This window comes from Eschrichtius robustus, chromosome 5 (assembly GCF_028021215.1).
Source record: "Eschrichtius robustus isolate mEscRob2 chromosome 5, mEscRob2.pri, whole genome shotgun sequence".
Classification (NCBI taxonomy): Eukaryota; Metazoa; Chordata; class Mammalia; order Artiodactyla; family Eschrichtiidae; genus Eschrichtius; species Eschrichtius robustus.
The window spans coordinates 122,221,046-122,241,831 of NC_090828.1; the positions used below are offsets into that span (position 1 = coordinate 122,221,046).

Here is a 20,786-nt window from a genome sequence, read left to right on the forward strand (position 1 = left end):
TGTGTTTTGGGAGGTGTTGGTAGTAATAAAAATAGCTGACTCAGCTCTTGAAAAGATATGTTTAATTTACTTCATGCATTTCTCCTACTATAAAGTAGTTCCCAGGAAGCTCCCAGGAGCTTCCACCATGGATTTTTTTTTTTTCCTGCCATATCGTCTGTAAAAACTGAAGGCTTTTAGTTGCCTGTTAGACATAACAAGACATAGTGACATATTAGTTTCAAAATGTAAAGCAGACTTTAATAGGATCTTTTTATGGCAGCAGTCAAGCTGTAGTCTATACACAATATAGTATAGAGCCATCTTAACACACAGTGTCAGTTAAAATCATGTTAGACTTTTTCCAGAAAGTGGAATTTTATCCTTCTATTGGCAGTTAGCTTATTCAAGTATTCCAATACCTCTTGTATTGAGTCTAATTATACACACACATATACACATAAAGCCCGCATAATCTTTTACTAGTTTTAACTAACAAGTTCTAGTCTGACCCTTTTTCATAAATTTGACTCTTTTTATTTTTGTTTTAATTTTTTTTTTTCGAATTCATTCACATCAACAATAGGGATAGATAGATATAGATGAGGATATAGAGAGAGAGATATTAGAACTAAATTATTTTACCAAGATCTAAGTCTGCTATTCTATTAATAGTATATAGCTGCTAGAAATAATACGGAGAAATACTGAGATTGGAAGGGCAAAAAAATTAATTATAGGAATCTTCTATATCTAGTTAATCCTACCTTCCTTCTGATTTATCCAGTAGAGCAATTTGTGATAGCAGAAGTTTAGCTTTGGCCCTAGCTTAGAAATATGTCAGGTTTTCAGAAGTTCTTTTGTGAGTTGTTTAGTACGGGAAACAATGTTTAAACTAGTGGTAGTTTTTTAGTCTAGCTGATCAAGTATTTTGGCACATAATATTGAATTAATGAACTAAAGGTAGTCTTAGCTTCAAGTTTCAGGTTCTGGATAAAAGGCGTCATCTGGTTACTTTTGAGAGAGGAAGAAAAGAAAATTTTTTCTTTGATTGGACTGTTAGCTAGCCTTGGGCAGTGTATTTGACCACATTCCAGCTTTTTGGAAGGACACTTGCTTAGTGCTCAATCCTTAAGAGTAGATGTGTTTAACGTGAAGTTGGCTTGAAGAAAACTTCCTGATAATGGAAGGCCTCTTAATAGGGAGTCCAAGGGGGTGAGGTAAGAGAACCAAGTGGGTCAGGGACATAGCCAGACTGTCTCAGGGTGGGGCTCTAGTAGGGGCAGGTCAGGTTACTCCATGAAGCAATACACTGATCAGTAAGGAAGAGAAAACCTTCCTCATAGAAACATGTGAGATAAGCAACAGAATTCTCACAAGGTCTGAATTATATACTCAGGTATCAAGCTTACCCATGCAAACAGATGAAGCAATGGTAGGTGGCAGTCATATTGAAGAAAGATTCAACGACCCCAGATTCCCAGTATTAGAAGGCCCTTTTATCAATAAACTGAAGCCTCTTGATCCCCTCATGTCTCAGAGGAGTCTTATTTTAGTTCACCAACCACCTCTTGTACCATAATAAATTTTGAGTTTCTTCAGTACACAAGATATTTAGCTAGATATTAGGTGATAGGTCTAGTGCAGAAGATTTATGAGAGTGCAAGAGATATGTGTACTGTTGATTTTTATTTTTTAAGGTAGTTGGTAACAGACATAGAACTCCAGGCAGTGTAGCAAAGTGAAAATTTTTCTGTCTTAATTCACCATTTTTCACCTATTATCTTCATTATGATCCTTTAACAACACAAATGTTTGTTGAAATGGATTGTAGTGTTCTCCTGTGTAAAGTAAGTATTGTTAGATTTCTGGAATCTTGTCAAATCGCACCACAACTACTAAGGACCCAGTTCCTTATCAGAATGAATAGACTTTTTCTTAGGAAAGTTATATCTTGTTGCTTTGCTTTGTTTAGATTCTGGTCATCCATCTTGCAGGATTTTAAGTAGGGACTTGAGCCATGAGACCATAACACAAAAGTTAACTGGGGCTTATGACAGCAGATAAACAGGGCGTCCAGGACAGATTTTCCTAATCCATTTTTGCCCTTTCTGTTATGCCAGGTGCCACAGGAGATCCACTCTCTCCCAGTTGTCACTTCGGCATTTTTCTTCCTTCCTTGTCTTTTCAACTCACTTCTACAGCTCCAGTTACCACCTGAGAGTTTTTTTTTTTTAATAAATTTATTTATTTGTTTGTTTGTTTATTTATGGCTGCATTGGGTCTTCGTTGCAGTGCACAGGCTTCTCATTGCGGTGGCTTCTCTTGTTGCAGAGCCCAGGCTCTAGGTGCATGAGCTTCATTAGTCATGGCACACAGGCTCAGTATTTGTGGCACACGGGCTTAGTTGCTCCGTGGCATGTGGGATCTTCCCTGACCAGGGCTCGAACCCGTGTCCCCTGCGTTGGCAGGCGGATTCTTAACCACTGTGCCACCAGGGAAGTCCCTGCGAGTTTTAATTAATAGTTTTACATGGGGTTAGGCCAATTGAGCTGCCATCATACCGACATCACTCTCCAAGATCTGAAAGTTAAATCTTATCCTTTTCCACAAATGTACTATGACACAAGTAATGAATTATCTCAGAATTTGAGTGTCTGATGTTCAAAATTCAAGTTTGTTGTAGAAAAACTGGTCAGGAGATGCATTTATGTTATTCTTAGTATATATTAAGCTTCATATAGATATTCTTAAATAGAATTACACAATCCAATAGGCTATCTGTCACAAATCCAATGACAGTGTGTACTCAGAAACTATAGGCAATGAGGATTTAATTGCAGCACCCTAATGTCCTCTTATTACCTTGAAATCTTTTCAGTTGACCTTCTTCTATTATTTAATTCCATTACATACCAGTAATTGCATTTACTGAAGCCAGTGTTTCTCCTTATAGGAAATGCTGATCTTAGTAAATTTCAACTATAGGCAGGGAAATGTTCTTTAATAAATAATTGAGGACTTCCCTGGTGGTCCAGCAGTTAAGACTCCAAGCTCCCAATGCAGGGGGCCTGGGTTCGCTCCCCGGTCAGGGAACTAGATCCCGCATGCATGCCGCAACTAAGAGTCTGCATGCCGCAACTGAGAGTCTGCATGCCACAACTAAGATCCCACACATGGCAACGAAGATCCTGCGTGCTGCAACTAAGACCTGGCGCAGCCAAATAAAATAAATAAATATTAAAATAAAAATAAAATAAAAAAATAATTGAAAGACCTTTTTCACAGTTCAGTGTTGGTCCTGTTACCTCTGATGTCTAGAGTATTTTATACATGGTAACTAAATTATGGAATCTGGAAAATCATCTCAGGAAATCTCACAAGGTGTGCTACGTAGTAGCTTATTGTAAATAGGTTAAAGAGACTGGCTTTATCTCAAGTGGCTTACTATGTTAAAGAAGAGTTTAATATATTCAGCTTTACTGTTGCAACACCAAATGAATTCTGACACCTCTGATGAGATGATTAAAGTTGGACATTTTTTTCTTTCCACAGCATTAACAAAGAGAGCATCATAGATGTGGAAGGTGTTGTGAGAAAAGTGAATCAGAAAATTGGAAGCTGTACGCAGCAAGATGTAGAGTTACATGTTCAAAAGGTAATTTTTTTCAAAATATAGAATTGTATACAGAAATAGATGAACTAGTTCTTATCACTAGTCACATCAAGTCTATATGTTCTTTTTTTTTTTAATTAATTTTTGGCTGCATTGGGTCTTCGTTGCTGTGCGCAGGCTTTCTCTAGTTGTGGTGAGCGGGGGCTATTCTTCGTTGCAGTACACGGGCTTCTCATTGCGGGGGCTTCTCTTGTGGAGCATGGGCCCTAGTCTAGGCGTGCAGGCTTCAGTAGTTGTGGCACGCGGGCTCAGTGGTTGTGGCTTGCGGGCTCTAGAGCGCAGGCTCAGTAGTTGTGGCACACGGGCTTAGTTGCTCCGCGGCATGTGGGATCTTCCCGGACCAGGACTTGAACCCGTGTCCCCTGCATTGGCAGGAGGATTCTTAATCACTGCACCACCAGGGAAATCCCTATATGTTCTTAATAATTAGAGTTGATATAAAATATTGAGATTTATAAATTGATTACTGACTCAATTAGCTTTTGTTATATAACAAACCACCTCAATACTTAGTGACTTAAAACAATAAAAACATTTATTTGCTCATGATTCTGTGCAGTTTGGGAATGAGGGTCAGCCTATCTGGGATGGCTCATCTGTGCCACATGACATTGCCTGGGGTCACTGATATTTCTGGGACATCTCCCCGTGGCCTCTCCTCATCCAGCAGGCTTGCCCAGGCTTGTTGACATGGTACATCTACCATAGTCACATACGGAAAAGTATAAAACACATCTAAAAAGCTTTATTCACTATTATGAACGTATTTTGCTGTGAACTTTCTTTTAATGATGTACTTCTGAAGGTTGGTTAGTTATGCTAACTCTTAATCATTATATTTCCTTATAATCATTGTATTTCTAATATTTTACAGTATAAAGAAGTCAAGAGACAATACTATATTGGACTTACATTCCAGCAATAACTTTTTCATACAAGATTTATCCCACATAATTTTCTTAGACATAAAAACTAAAAATGCTCACCATCATTGACTTTTAAAATCTTATAAGTGAACTCACATGTATTTAATACTATTGAAATAATCCTGCAATTTTGAACCTGCAGTCTCAGATCCAGGTCTAGTTTATATCTACAATATTCATCATTGAATTTCTCTTACGCAGTAGTCCTTTCCCATCCTTCCTGTGTGTGTGTGTGTGTGTGTGTGTAGGCGCGTGCGTGAGCGCGCACACATATATGGGATAGAACAGACAGACAGATGCAGAAAGACAGATTCATCCATACACAGTAATTTGGGAGTAAGGTTGTATTTAATTGAAATTGACTGTCATGGAACTCTTCAAGACTTAGAAAATCTTGTATTTTTTACTGACCTAACTTGCCAAATTACTTTGTTCTCTTTGTGTAAGTCTTATTTCAAACTAACCCACCAGGAAGTCTGCATCCTAGTAAAGGCAAACTGACCTAAAGGTGTGCTGACCAAAAAAAAAAAAAAAACAAAAAGACCCTATCTTCGAATAACATGTTTTTCAACACTTGAATAAATAAGATTTTAGTGAGTAGAGCAAGTAAGTGTATTTTTTAAATATTCTAATTATCTAGTATTTGGTTCAACCTTAATAAACGTTAAATATAAAGCCTAAAGAGCTTACCCACAAATTTTGCCTGAATGAAAATAAAGTATCTCACAAAGCATAAAATACTGTATACTAAATAGAATTTTATAATAAGCATGACTCTTTTTTATCATTTATTTATTCAGCCAGCAGTTACTGAGTATATATACTTTGTGCCAAGCACTATGTGAAGTTCTGGGAATGAAAGCGTTCACGACCTAATGAAGGAGATGATGAATTTCTAGTAGTTAGAAAAATGAAAGAGGTAGCTGTCCAGTTCTCCAACTTTGCATTGGAGATCAAGTTTCTGTTAACTCCTCAAAGGGAAGCATGACAACTTGGGTATAGGGGGATGGTGACAAATAATTCTATTTTAATGCTATGAAGAGGACTGGAGTATCATTCTGATACTTTTTCTTGAAGTGTCTGAGCTGAATGCTAAATGTGATTTACCAACTGGAAGAATAATTTCCTTTCTGGAATTAACTAAATAAGGTCTGTTTCCCTCTTGCGCTTTAGCAGGTTTTCCAGGCATAGTTGGGAATAGCTAATAGGGTAACATGTCTTTTTAAGAGTGGCTAAAAAAACCCAAGCTCATTCTTTATGACCTAACTGCTTTTTAGCACTAAAATGTGCAGTTAGTGTGAGTGAATATTGAGAGATTTTAGCACCATAAAGGAACACATTCTACAGCAGCTCCCAACCAGGAGAGCAGCAGGAAATGAGCTATAACATACTTGATGAAAGAAAGCAGTGAGGGATATTTAGAAAACGAATGAGGGAAGGAAAGAGAGGTACAGCAGAATTGAGCTGACTTTGGTCCTAGTGGTAGAAATGGCCAGATGCTGTTAACAATTATAATAACTTATTTGTTAATGACTCCTCAGACATGCAAAGTGTTTTCTTATTCATTATTCCATTTGATTCTTACCGCAGACCTTATTTTACAGAAGACTGTTGAATCGCTAGGTAAAGTGATTTGCCTAACAACAGCTTTTATGTGACAAAGAGAGGCCTTAAGCCAGACCCCTGGACTCCAGTTATTACTTATTTAAGACATTGGTATGCACCTTAGAGTTTACAAAGTATTTGTACCTATGTTATCTCATTTGACTATTCCAGCAACCCAGGGATGTACACAAGAAATATTATTATCCCCATTTTATAGATGAGAAAACATGTACCATCTTTGATTTTAGCAAGTAGTTTCAGTTAAAGATGTATGCAAACATTGTTTCTCATGTTAAGTCAACTGTAGATTTTTTTTAAACAAAAGATAACAGTTATTGTGTGTTTCTTGATATTTTTGGTAATCTTTCACTTTCAGATTTATGTGATCAGTTCAGCTGAACCCCGCCTGCCCCTGCAGCTGGACGATGCTGTTCGTCCTGAGGTGGAAGGAGAAGAGGTGAAAATTACACTTTTGAAATAATGTGTTTCCTCTGTATGTTTAGTTTGCAAAACGTTGAAAACTTGATGTGCTACTTTTGCAGGAAGGGTACCTATGAATTGATTTGAGCTTCATTTTTATTTAAACGTACTCTTACATTAACAATTCTCAAACTTTTTGGTCTCAGGATTCCTTTACATTCTTAAAAATAATTGACCCCACAAGCTTTTGTTTTTGTAGGTATACCTATCAATATTTACAGTATTAGAAGTTAAAACAAAATTTTTAATATTTATGACATTATTAAAAATAATATAATTAGATTATGTGTCTGTGTATTCCTATATAAATAATAAAAACAGTAACATTTTATGAAAAATATTTTCAAAAACAAAAAATAATTTAGTGTCAAGAGTGACATTGTGTCACATGTCTACATTGTTGGTAATATCTGGTTCAATACACAACAATTAGATTTTCATATCTGCCTCTACATTCATTCTGTTGTGATAGCACACATCATGAAGCCTTTGGAAAATTTCTCAGTATAGTCAGGAAAAAATGAGAGTGAAAAGGTATTACTATGAAAAATAGGTTTGACTTAACAGACTCCCTGAAAGTGTATCGGGTACCTTCACTGGTGCCCTGAACATACTTTGAGAACCACTGTTCTATGTCAGCTTTTATCTGTTCTTTCACTCTTCAACCAGCAGGTAAAATCCAGGGATCAGTGAAGGTGCCGGTTGTTAATTATTCTGATATCCCAGTAATGAGTCAAGGGGTTTTGGGGCACGAGGTGGAAAAAAAGCATTAACCTCACTTCATTCTCATTTCTCTTCTTTCCAGCTCTTTCTTTTAACAATAACTTCTCTCTGGCTCCACTTCTTGTATCTTGGATCTTTGATTTGGGGGTATAACATGAACACACCTATTCTTACTTAAAAATTAACATGGCTTCTGCAAGTGTTGTTTGTGTCCTTAAAAAAATTAGTAAAGTCTGTTTTTTCATCTTTTTTTTAGGAAGGAAGAGCTACTGTTAACCAAGATACAAGATTAGACAACAGAGTCATTGATCTTAGGGTATGCCTCATTTGTTTATTTAGTGACATGATTGTGCTGAAATCAAGGTGGGCAAGGATACCATACCTGACTCAGGTTTATAGAAAAAATCGGCATTTGCCTGTATGCAATATGATAATGCAAGAAGTAATTTACCTTTCTGACTGACCCTTCCCCTAAAAAGAATTGTAGGCAACAAGGACAGTTGAGTAATAGTTCACAATATACTGACTTGCTTCATGTTAAAATGACAAAGGAACATGAAGCTAATAAATGGCCTTGCTTCCAGGTAGTACCTGTTTCAAACAAGGTAGTCAGCAAGTGAAAACATAACCATTAATATCACTACAAAATTGTGAAAGAAGTTATGTGTACATTTTAGAACGACCAGGTGGAGATTAGTAGTTAATTCCTCAACCCTTTGAATTTGATCTGAGCACGGAGTTAATAATAATAACAAAGAAGTAGTTGTCCTTGGTGGTTTATATAGTAATCTCATAGGTCTTCTGTTTCCCTTTCTGGTTTGGTTGCAAGTGAAAGAGTTCAGTGGTTTCATCATTGTAGTAAAACCAATGTCATCTCTCTTTCTTTTTTTTTTTTTTTTTAACATCTTTATTGGAGTATAATTGCTTTACAATGGTGTGTTAGTTTCTGCTTTATAACAAAGTGAATCAGTTATACATATACATATGTTCCCATATCTCTTCCCTCTTGCGTCTCCCTCCCTCCCACCCTCCCTATCCCACCCCTCTAGGTGGTCACAAAGCACTGAGCTGATCTCCCTGTGCTATGCGGCTGCTTCCCGCTAGCTATCTATTTTACATTTGGTAGTGTATATATGTCCATGCCACTCTCTCACCCTGTCACATCTTACCCCTCCCCCTCCCCATATCCTCAAGTCCATTCTCTAGTAGGTCTGTGTCTTTATTCCCATCTTGCCACTAGGTTCTTCATGACCTTTTTTTTTTTTTTCCTTAGATTCCATATATATGTGTTAGCATACTGTATTTGTTTTTCTCTTTCTGACTTACTTCACTCTGTATGACAGACTCTAACTCCATCCACCTCACTACAAATACCTCCATTTCATTTCTTTTTATAGCTGAGTAATATTCCATTGTATATATGTGCCACATCTTCTTTATCCATTCATCCGATGATGGACACTTAGGTTGCTTCCATGTCCTGGCTATTGTAAATAGAGCTGCAATGAACATTTTGGTACATGACTCTTTTTGAATTATGGTTTTCTCAGGGTATATGCCCAGTAGTGGGATTGCTGGGTCGTATGGTAGTTCTATTTTTAGTTTTTTAAGGAACCTCCATACTGTTCTCCATAATGGCTGTATCAATTTACATTCCCACCAACAGTGCAAGAGTGTTCCCTTTTCTCCACACCCTCTCCAGCATTTATTGTTTCTAGATTTTTTGATGATGGCCATTCTGACCGGTGTGAGATGATACCTCATTGTAGTTTTGATTTGCATTTCTCTAATGATTAATGATGTTGAGCATTCTTTCATGTGTCTGTTGGCAATCTGTATATCTTCTTTGGAGAAATGTCTATTTAGGTCTTCTGCCTATTTTTGGATTGGGTTGTTTGTTTTTTTGTTATTGAGCTGCATGAGCTGCTTGTAAATCTTGGAGATTAATCCTTTGTCAGTTGCTTCATTTGCAAATATTTTCTCCCATTCTGAGGGTTGTCTGTTCGTCTTGTTTATGGTTTCCTTTGCTGTGCAAAAGCTTTTAAGTTTCATTAGGTCCCATTTGTTTATTTGTGTTTTTATTTCCATTTCTCTAGGAACTGGGTCAAAAAGGATCTTGCTGTGATGTATGTCATAGAGTGTTCTGCCTATGTTTTCCTCTATCATCTCTCTTTCTTAATGTTTGACCATATCATCCTCCTTTACTTAAATAATCTACCTAAAACTTAAATGCTTTGTCACGTTAAGAGTTCTTTCCCACCTTTCTGCCCTTATTGTACACTCATGTTTCCCCTGATTATTTGCTTTTTGTCTGCTTTTACCTTTTCCATTTTAATTTATAGTATATAGAAAAGGCTAGCAATAATCAAGTCCTTTTGGTACTGCCTAGAAACCTCAGGTTTTCATAATTTTGGCCACAGTACTTAGACATCCTACTGTATTTGCTGTTTGCTCACACAAGTTATTGGTTGTGCCTCTAGAATTTGGCCTGAAGAGTATTTTTCTTTGACCCATATTTTTTTTTTTAATTTAAATTCATTGCCATCATTGAAAAACAGGGTTTTTGCATTAAATCTAGATGGCTTTTCTTAAAAAGTTGGAGGTGAACCCATCAATACTGGGCCCATGTAGCAAAATTAGCTAGTACTCTATATTGAGCATTCTGTTCTCTACCGTGCCCTGCACCACCCAGGAAGTACCATTCATTCATTCCATTTGTTATTTGTCTGGCCCTTGTAAGCATTCACCTTTTTAACCCCTACTTTGACTTTACATTTTGGGAAGCATTCTATATATAAGTAACTTGAAAGCTTTTACACACCTTAGATTATGTCTAAACTACTATCTAATTTAACCCCAAACCAGTTTTTTTAATAGACTCTCAGTTTAGCAAAGTCAAGAGTTAGAGAGGTTGGAAATAAAGGGCAAAATTTGCATTCTTCTTCTATAATATGAAAAATTCCAAGATATATCCTTATATTGATTGTCATGTAACCTAACTTTTCTCTCATATAATGAATTGTTTTCTCTATGAACTTTCCAGGCAGGTGGCCTGATTAGAAAATACTCCATCTCAGTTAATGTGTCAAATTGATTTAATTAGGTTTTATTATTGTCTCATAGACATCAACTAGTCAGGCAGTCTTCCGTTTCCAGTCTGGCATCTGCCATCTTTTCCGAGAAACTTTAATTAACAAGGGTTTTGTGGAGATCCAAACTCCTAAAATCATCTCAGGTATGCTTTAAGATATTTCTCTTAGTTTTTTAAAATAAATTGCTTTCCCCCAAGTTGATTCATATTAGGTTTTCGTTTTGGTTTTTTAATTTGAGAATCCCAAGTGTCCCTTGAGGTTTATTGCCATGAGACTATTTTGAAGACTATGCTATATAGCAGCAATCACACATCACTAACACCAATAATACCAAATCCCCTTATTTCAGGAGTCATTATGTGATAATGATTATAAAATGAGGCAATAACACATGAAGCAGTATTTTTATTAATGTAAGGTACACCAGAAACTACTTTCCTTATGTAGGTTTCTTTCTAATTGGTATTGCAGTCATTTTTTGTATAAACTACATTGTAAAATTACTAAATACTACAGATGGGAAAATCTCATTAATTCTCATTCTTACATGAGAAACTTATATTAATCATTCTTAACCATTTAACCTTTTTAGAGTTACTTAAATAACAAGAAAAAGTATGTTATAATTTAATTATAAATTAAAAATTGAACATTGCATTATTGATAATTAGAAAATTAAGAATCTCATATCTTTTTTCCTTTAAAAAAATTTTTTTACAACTCCAAAGTAGCTGTAATAGATTTGAAATTGATGCAGAAAGAGAGCATATATATCCAAAGAAGTAAAATGGAGATATAGCCAAAGAAGTAAGTCTGTCCTAAATATAAACTGTTTAGAATCAGGTATAAGACATATATAGATTATGGTTTCTCTGTAATGCTTGATTTTCCAGTTTTTTTTGTTTTGTTTTAGTGAAATACTTGAATCAGAAGTATAAACGTTTTACTGGAAGTTTGCATTGATAAGCTTACAGTTAATTATAACGTGTTTGCATTTCAGCTGCCAGTGAAGGAGGAGCCAATGTATTTACTGTGTCATATTTTAAAAATAATGCATACCTGGCTCAGTCTCCACAGCTGTACAAGCAAATGTGTATTTGTGCTGATTTTGAGAAGGTTTTCTGTATTGGACCAGGTAAGGTTTTTGGCAGTTACGGTTTTCTGAAAATTCATTAATTGTACCATAGTAATGGTTTTAGAAACACATTTTACATAAAAACATTTTGAAAGCTTAAATCCTTTTATATGCTGACTACATAAACACCAGACTTTGAGGTAAAAATGACAAGGTACTTAGGTAGACATTGTAAATAATATATTTTGTTGTCCTTGATAGCTCCTTTACTACTGTTGTAAGTTTACAAATGTGCCACTGTTTACTTCACTACCAATTTTATTGCAAAGCTGTTCGGTTTTACTATTACTGTTTATACTGTTCTTAGTATTGATAATATGCTAAAGTCCATTAGAAATTACTACAAATGTCTGATATTTAATAGATTATATTAACGTTTTTTAAGATATAGTTGTTAACAAGTCAAACATGGACACATAATCATGTGGCAAATTCTTTTTTTTAATTAATTAATTAATTTATTTATTTATTTATTTATTGGCTGCATTGGGTCTTTGTTGCTACGCGCGGCTTTCTCTAGTTGCAGCAAACGGGGGCTACTCTTCATTGCAGTGCGTGGGCTTCTCATTGCGGTGGCTTCTTTTGTTGTAGAGCACAGGCTGTAGGTGCGTGGGCTTCAGTAGTTGTGGCTCGCGGGCTCTAGAGCGCAGGCTCCGTAGTTGTGGCGCACGGGCTTAGTCGCTCCGCAGCATGTGGGGTCTTCCCAGACTAGGGCTTGAACCCGTGTCCCCTGTATTGGCAGGCGGATTCTTAACCACTGCGCCACCAGGGAAGTCCGGCAAACTCTTTTATGAAGCTAATTATAAGCAAAAACTAGCTTTACTTCATTCTTTAAAACTTACCAAATTACTTTATATATGTAAGTTTTTTGATAGCTTAATAAAAATTAAATACCTGCTAATAGAGAAACTGAGAAGATCATTAAGTTTCTTAATTTTCTGAATTCATTAAACAATTATATGTTGAACACCTGCTGCATATACAGCCTTGCTCTAGGTTCCATGTACATAAAAAAAGAATCAACCAGCACTTCTCAAATGTTAATGTGCACATGAATCACCTGGGGACCTTGTTAAAATGCAGATTCTGACCAGTAGGTCTGGGGTGAGGCTTGAGATTCTGCAGTTCTCACAAGCTGCCAGGTACTGCTGATGCTGCTGATTTGCAGACAGACCATGCTTTGAGTGACAAGGGAATAAACATTGTCCCTGCTTCCAAGACAGAATAAGACATGCATACATATAGCAGTCACAGGGAGTAATCAAGTGATTTTCACAGCAAAAATCAGATTGTGCTGTACAATCAGCAGATTGGCGTTAATTATATAGTGTAAATAGTGTAAAAAAAGGGAGAAGATGGAATTTGCTAGAGTCACCATAAAAGAGAATTCATACTGAAGTAGGTTCTAAGGACAAGAGTGGGAGATAGACAATGGAGATGACATTCTAGTCAGAGGAAGCAGGATGAGTAAAGTGCATGGGAGAAAATAAAAATAAGACTAGTTAATATTAAGAAATGGGAAATACAGGGTAGGACTAAATTATGAAAGCATAAAGGTTTTAGATATTTTGTCATTTTATGTCTTGTTACAGTAGTCATTTGGGAATCATTGTAAGTTACTGAGCAAGGATGTGTTATAGGAATATCAGTCTTGCAGTGATATGAAAAATGGAGCAGAGCTAGAGTCAGGAAGACTGGAAAGGAGGAAAGTCCAGTGAGGATAATAAGAACTGGACTGAGGTAATGGCTGGAGTGTGTATAATGTTACTTCATTTGCACAGATTTCATTTAGCTTGAGTCCAGTTTTAATAAAATTGAGAACTCACTATATTGAATCTATTTTAATTATTGAGAAGGCACTTCAGGATCTTGCATTCCCTTGGGATTTTCACGAGCCTCATTTATTAATTTACATTTGTTACAGCTTTTACGTGACTGTAGGAATTTGTAATGATCTTGCCGTCCATGAGAATGCTGAAACAGATGTCTTATCATAGATTTTTCCAACCCTATAATGATAATGAAAATAGTGCCATTGGAGTACTAGTAAATAGGATTTGATATTTGAATCCCAATTTCTCCAAAATTTAAAATATGTACTATGCATTTCTTTTATTAATGTTACAGTATTCAGAGCTGAAGACTCTAATACCCACAGACATCTAACTGAATTTGTTGGTTTGGATATTGAAATGTCTTTTAATTACCATTACCATGAAGTTGTGGAAGAAATTGCTGACACTTTAGTACAAATATTCAAAGGACTTCAAGAAAGGTAAAAAATATATATTTTATAGCCTTAGATGGATATAATTTTCAAATCAGTTTAAGTTCTTCAAAGTAAAGCAATTCTGAAATATGTAAACTAAGTTTTTATTGGGAAGAGGTAAAAAAAGACTTGACAGTTAGTTGATCAGTTAATTAGTGGAAAAATCCACACTCGAAATAGTAACTTCTGAATCCTAGTCAGTTGGGACTACAGCTAGTTAACCTAATCTTCGTGGAGGAGTTTACCAGATCGTGAATTCCCTAACTATATTTGTTTTTTCCTCTATATTGATATCCTGAATTTCTCAGAAATAGAGCATACGTTACTTCTATAGCATTTTATTATTTGGGAGGTAGTATGGGGTTCAGAGCTTGGATTCAGCTAGATCCAGGCTGTGGGATCAAATCCCAACTCTGCTATTATCTGTGTGGGCGTTGTACAAGTTAACTCTGTGCCTCAGTTTCCTCTGCTGTTTTAAGTGACGATAATATTACTACTTAACTCAGAGGTCAAGAGTCCCTTTAGTCTTTTAGTTTCTAATCTTTACTGAATCTGTGTAAATTAAGCCTGTGTCAGGAATGTTAATTCTTAGATCAATTTATAATTACAATGAGTGCTCAGTAGAGATTAGAAACTGGTATACTGAAGGGACTTTCAGCTTATTTGGGCCTGGTGAATTGACACATTTATAGAAAATTATTAGGCATGTTCTGGGTGTTCAGAAAATTGAATTGTGTAAAATGTTCATTTCAGGTACACCCTCTAAACTGGCAGATAGTTTCTCACTCAAAAGGACATTGAAAGTTGTTTACTTGTGATAATGTTTACAATAGAGAAAATAAGAAAAGATGGAAAGCAAGTTAACTAGGACCAAGAGAGTCTTTTCTTTTTTTTCTCTTTTTGCCATACTTGTGACAGTACTGCAAGTATTAAGTTGGATATAACAGATTTATCTAGCACTTTGATAGCTGACAAAGGACTATTTGAAATTTCTATTTGAAGACCACTGACTTAACTGTTAGTTGATGTATTTGGATATGCTTCATTAATACTTAAAGAGTTCAAAAATATTTTGAAACTTTTTACGCCATTGCAAGTCTAATGAATAATGAATAATTTCAAGAACATAGAAATTAATCATTGATCTTATAAAAATACTGTAACATAGCAGCAGTATTTTCCAATTTTAATTGTAGACAGCCTTTTTTTTCCCCTAATGACATTTATTGTTTTCTTTCTGATTTTATTAATACAAGCAATACATATTTATTGCAGACAGCTAGGAAGAAAAGCATAAAGTAAAGATTAACAGTCACCCATAATCCCACCCTCGAGAGATAACCATCATTAACATTTTGATGCATTTTTTAAAATTGAGGTGTAATTGACCTACATCACTATGTTAGTTCCAGTGCACAACACAGTGATTCCATATTTCTGTACATTACAAAATGATCGCCATGATATGTCTAGTTACCATCTGTCACCATACAAAGCTTTTACAATATAATTGACTATATTCCTCATGCTGTAGATTTTATCCCCATGACTTTTTTTTTTGGAACTGGAAATTTATTCTTCTTAATCCCCCTTACCTATTTCAGTCATCCCCCAAACCCCCTTCTTCCACTCTGGTCTGCTAGTTCTCTGTGGCGTCTGTTTCTGTTTTGTTATGTTTCTTAATTTCTTTTGTTTTTTAGATTCCCCATATAAGTGAAATCATATGGTATTTGTCTTTCTCTGTCTGACTTACTTCACTTAGCATAATACCCTCTAGATTCATCCATGTTGTCGCAGATGACAAGGTTTCATTCCTTTTATGGCTAAGTAATATTCCACTGTGTATATATACACTACATCTTCTTTATTCATCTGTCAATGGACACTTAGGTTGCTTCCATATCTTGTCTATTGTAATCATAATGCTGGAGTAAACATAGGGGTGTATATATATTTTTGAATTGGTGTTTTTATTTCATCAGAAAAATATCCAGAAGTGGAACTGCTGGATCGTATCTATTTCTAATTTTTTGAGGAACCTCTGTACTGTTCTCTATAGTGGCTGTATCAATTTACATTCTTACCAACAGTACACAAGGGTTCCCTTTCCTCCACATTCTCACCAAAACTTATTATTTGTTGTCTTTTTGATAATAGTCATTCTGACAGGAGTGAGGTGTTATCTCATTGCGGTTTCGATTTGTATTTCCCTGATGTTTAGCAACATTGAGCATCTTTCCATGTGTCTGTTGCCCATCTGTGTGTCTTCTTTGGAAAAATGTCTACTCAGATGCTCTGCCCATGTTTAAATTGGGTTTTTTGGTTTTTTGATGTTGAGTTGTATGAGTAATTTGTATATTTTGGATATCAACCCCTTATCAGATATAGCATTTGCAAATATCTTCTCCCATTCAGTAGGCAGCATTTCCATTTTGTTAATAGTTTCCTTCACTGTGCAAAAGCTTTTTAGTTTAATGTAGTCCCATTTGTTTATTTTTGCTTTTGTTTCCCTTGCCTGAGGAGACAGATCCAAAAAAATATTGCTAAGGCCAATGTCATTGAACATACTGCCTATGTTTTCTTCTAGGACTTTTATGGCTTCAGGTCTTACATTTAGGTCTTCAATGCATTTTGAGTTTATTTTTGTATATGGTGTGAGAAAGTCCAGTTTGATTCTTTGACAAGTAGCTATCCAGTTTTCCCACCACCATCTATTGAAGATGCTGTCTTTTCCCCATTGTATATGCTTGCCTCCTTTGTTGTAGATTAATTGACCATATAAGTGTGGGTTAATTTCTGAGCTCTCTGTTGTCTTCCATTGATCTGTGTGTCTGTACCAGTACCATACTGTTTTGATGATGGTAGCTTTGTAGTATAGTTTGAGTCAGGAAGCATGATACCTCCAGCTTTGTTCTTCTTTCAAGGTTGTTTTGGCTGTTCAGGTCTTTTCTGTTTCCATGCAACTTTTAGAATTATTTGTTCTAGTTCTGTGGGAAAAATGCCACTTTTATTTTGCTAGAGATTGCATTGAATCTGTAGATTGCCTAGAGTAGTATGGTCATTCTAACAATATTAATTCCTCCAATCCATGAACATGGTATATCTTTCCATTTGTTTGTATCATCTTCACTTTCTCTCATCAGTGTCTTATGGTGTTCTGACTACAGGTCTTTTACCTCCTTGGTTAGATTTATTCCTAGATATTTTAATCTTTGTAATGCAATTGTAAATGGGATTGTTTTCTTAATTCCTCTTTCTGATAGTTAAATATTATTGTATAGAAACACAACAGATTTCTGTATATTAATTTTGTACCCTGCAACTTTACTGAATTCATTGGTGAGTTCTAATAGTTTTCTGGAGGCATCTTTAGGATTTTATATGTATAGTATCATGTCATCTGAACCGGTGACAGTTTTACTTCTGTCTTTCCAATTTGGATTCCTTTTATATCTTTTTCTTGTCTGATTGCTGTGGCTAGGACTTCCAATTCTGTGTTGAATTAAAGTGGCAAGAGTGGGCACCTTTATCTTGTTCCTGATCTTGGAGAAAATACTTTTAGCTTTTCACCATTAAATATAATATTAGCTTTGGGCTTGTCATTATGGCCTTATGTTGAGGTATGTTCCCTCTGTATGCACTTTGTTGAGAGTTTTTATCATAAGTGGATATTGAATTTTGTCAGAAGTTTTTCTGTATCTATTGAGATGATAATATGATTTTTATTGCTCAATTTGTTGATGTGGTGTATCACATTGATTGATTTGTGGATGTTGAACCATCTTTGCATTCCTGGGATAAATCCCACTTGATCATGATGTATGATCCTTTTCATGTATTGTTGGCTTCAGTTTGCTAGTTTTTAAGGATTTTTGCATCTATGTTTATCAAGGATATGGGCATATGATTTTCTTTTTTTGTCTGGTTTTGGTGTCAGTGTGATGCTGGCCTTATACAATGAGTTCGGAAGTGTTTCTTCCTCTGGAATTTTTTTTGAATAGGTTGAGAAATATATGTGTTAATTCTTCTTTAAATGTTTGATAGAATTCACCTGTGAAGCCATCTGGTCTTGGACTTTTGTTTGTTGGGAGTTTTTTTTTATTACTGATTCAATATCATCATAGTTAGTTGGTCCATTCATGTTTTCTGTTTCTTCCTGATTCAGTCTTGGGAGATTTTATATCTCTAGGAGTCTGTCCATTTCTTCTAGGTTGATCATTTTATTGGCATATAGCTATTCATAGTAATCTCTTAACGATCCTTTGTATTTCTGTGGTGTCGATTGTAACTTCTTTTTCATTTCTGATGATATTGATTTGGGTTCTCTTTTTTTCTGGATGAGTCTGGCTAAAGTTTTATCAATTTTATCTTTTCAAAGAACCATCTCTTAATTTCATTGATCTTTCCTTTTTTTTTTTTTTAAGTCTCTAATTCATTTATTTTTCACTCTGATCATTATTACTTTTTTCCATATAGTAACCTTGGGTTTTGCTTGTTTCTAATTTCTTCATGTGTAAGTTTAGCTTGTTTGAGATTTTTCTTATTTCCTGAGGTAGGCTTGCATTGCTATAAACTTCCCTCTTAGAACTACTTTGGCTGCATTCTGTAGATTTTGGATTGATGTGTTTTCATTTTCATTTGTCTCCAGGTATTTTTTTATTTCCTCTTTCGTATCTTCGTTAACCCATTGGTTGTTGAGAACCATATTGTTTAGCCTCTATGTATTAGTGGTTTTTGCAGGGTTTTTTCTTGAAGTTGATTTCTAGTCTCATTGCATGTGGTCAGGAAAAATGCTTGATAGGAATTTAATCTTCTTAAATTCACTGAGACTTGTTTTGTGGCCCACCATGTGATCTATCCTGGAAAATGTTCCATGTGTACTTGAAAATAATGTGCATTCTGCTACTTTTGGATGGAATGTTCTATATATATATATATACATCTATTATTAAGTCCATTTGGTCTAATGTGTCATTTAAGGCCAGTGTTTCCTTACTGATTTTCTGTCTGGGTGATCTGTCTAGTGATGCAAGTGGGGTGTTAAAGTCCCCTACTGTTTTGTGTTATTGTCCATTTCTCCCTTATGTTTGTTAATACTTGCTTTATGTATTTAGGTGCTCCTATGTTGGATGCATATATATTTATAATTGTTAGATCTTCTTGTTGGATTGATCCCTTTATCATTATGTAATGTCCTTCTCATTTCCATTTGCATAGAATACTTTTTTCCATCCCCTCACTTTCAATCTGAGTGTGTCTTTAGATGTGAAGTGAGTCTTGGAAGCAGCATATTTGTGGGTCTTGTTTTTTTATCCATGCAGCCACTCTGTGTCTTTTGACTGGAGCATTTAGTCCATTTACATTCAAAGTAATTATTGATAGGTATGTTCTTACTGCCATTTTGTGACTTGCTTTCGGGTTGTTTTTGTATTTCTATTTTGTTCTTTCTTCTTTTTGCTTTCTTCTTCCCTGTGATTTGATGACTATCTTTAGTGTTAATATGAATTCCTTTCTCTTTTGTGTGTGTGTATCTGTTATAGATTTTTGGCTTATGGTTACCATGAGGTTTATATATAGCAACCTATGTACATGCGTTATTATTTTAAGTTGATGATCTCTCAAGTTCAAATGCATTTCAACAGCCCTGTGTTTTTACTCTCCTCCCCCACATTTAATGTTTTTGACATCATATTTTATATCTTTTTATTTTGTGTATTTCTTAACTACTTATTGTGGATATAGATGATTTTACTACTTTTGTCTTTTAACCTTTCTGCTAGCCTTATAAGTGGTTGAGCTACTACCTTTACCATATATTTGCCTTTACCAATGAGATTTTTTCTTTGTAATTTTCCTGTTTCTAGTTGTGGCCTTTTGATTGTTTGTTTTTGGCAGCTCTGCACAGCTTGCGGGACCTTACTTCCCTGACCAGGGATTGAACCCAGGCCCCCACAGTGGAAGTGTGGAGTCTTAACCACTGGACTGCCAGAGAATTCCCTAGTTATGGCCTTTCTTTCCCCACTTTGAGAAGTCCCTTTAACATTTCTTACAAAGCCAGTTTAGTGGTGCTGAACTCTTAGCTTTTGCTGGTCTGTAAAACACTTTATCATTCCTTTAAATTTGAATGATAGCCTCCCTTGCCAGATAGAGTATTCTTGAGTGTAGGTTTATTAACTTCAATTACTTTAAATATATGGTTCCATTCCCTTCTGGCCTACAAAGTTTCTGCTGAAAAGTCAGCTGACAGTTTTATAGGAGTTCCTTTGTATGTATCTAGTTACTTTTCCCTTGCTGCTTTTAATATTCTGTATCTTTAATTTTTGCCTAATTACACTGTGACTTGGTGTAGACCTCTTTGGGTTGATCTTATTTGGGACTCTCTGTACTTCGTGGACCTGGATATCTGTTTCCTTTCCAAGGTTAGGGAAGTTTTCTGCTATTGTGTCTTCAAATGCATTCTCTGCCACTTTTTTCTCCTTCTGGGACCCCTATAATGTGAATGTTAGTGTGCTTGATGTTGTCCCAGAGGTCACTTAAACTGTCCTCATTTTTTTTAATTCTTCTTTCTTTTTTTCTATTCAACTTGAGTGGTTTAGACTACTTTGTCTTCCAGTTCACTAATTTGTTCCTCTGTATCATCTAATCTACTGTTGATTCCTTCTAGTGTATTTATTTGTTACTATATTCTTCATCTCTGGTTCTTCTTTATATTTAATAACTCTGTTAAACTTCTCATTGTGTTTATCCATTCTTCTCTCAAGTGAATTGAGCATCTTTATGACCATTACCTTGATTTTTTTTTATTTTTTTATTTTTTATTTTTTGTCACACTGCATGGCTTATGAGATCTTAACTCCCCAACCAGGGATTGAACCCAGGCCCCCATAGTCAAAGCACCAAG

At 35.4% G+C, this 20,786-nt stretch overlaps 1 protein-coding gene across 1 annotated transcript in view; it reads left to right on the forward strand.

The window, feature by feature from the left end:
• DARS1 (aspartyl-tRNA synthetase 1) overlaps positions 1-20,786 on the forward strand; it is a 66,551-nt gene that overhangs the window by 32,742 nt on the left and 13,023 nt on the right. Inside the window, exons 5-10 of the mRNA XM_068545197.1 lie at positions 3,535-3,637; positions 6,563-6,643; positions 7,646-7,705; positions 10,513-10,624; positions 11,482-11,616; positions 13,744-13,891. Of these exons, the coding sequence (XP_068401298.1) occupies positions 3,535-3,637; positions 6,563-6,643; positions 7,646-7,705; positions 10,513-10,624; positions 11,482-11,616; positions 13,744-13,891 (639 nt within the window). The remainder of the gene's footprint in view (positions 1-3,534; positions 3,638-6,562; positions 6,644-7,645; positions 7,706-10,512; positions 10,625-11,481; positions 11,617-13,743; positions 13,892-20,786) is intronic.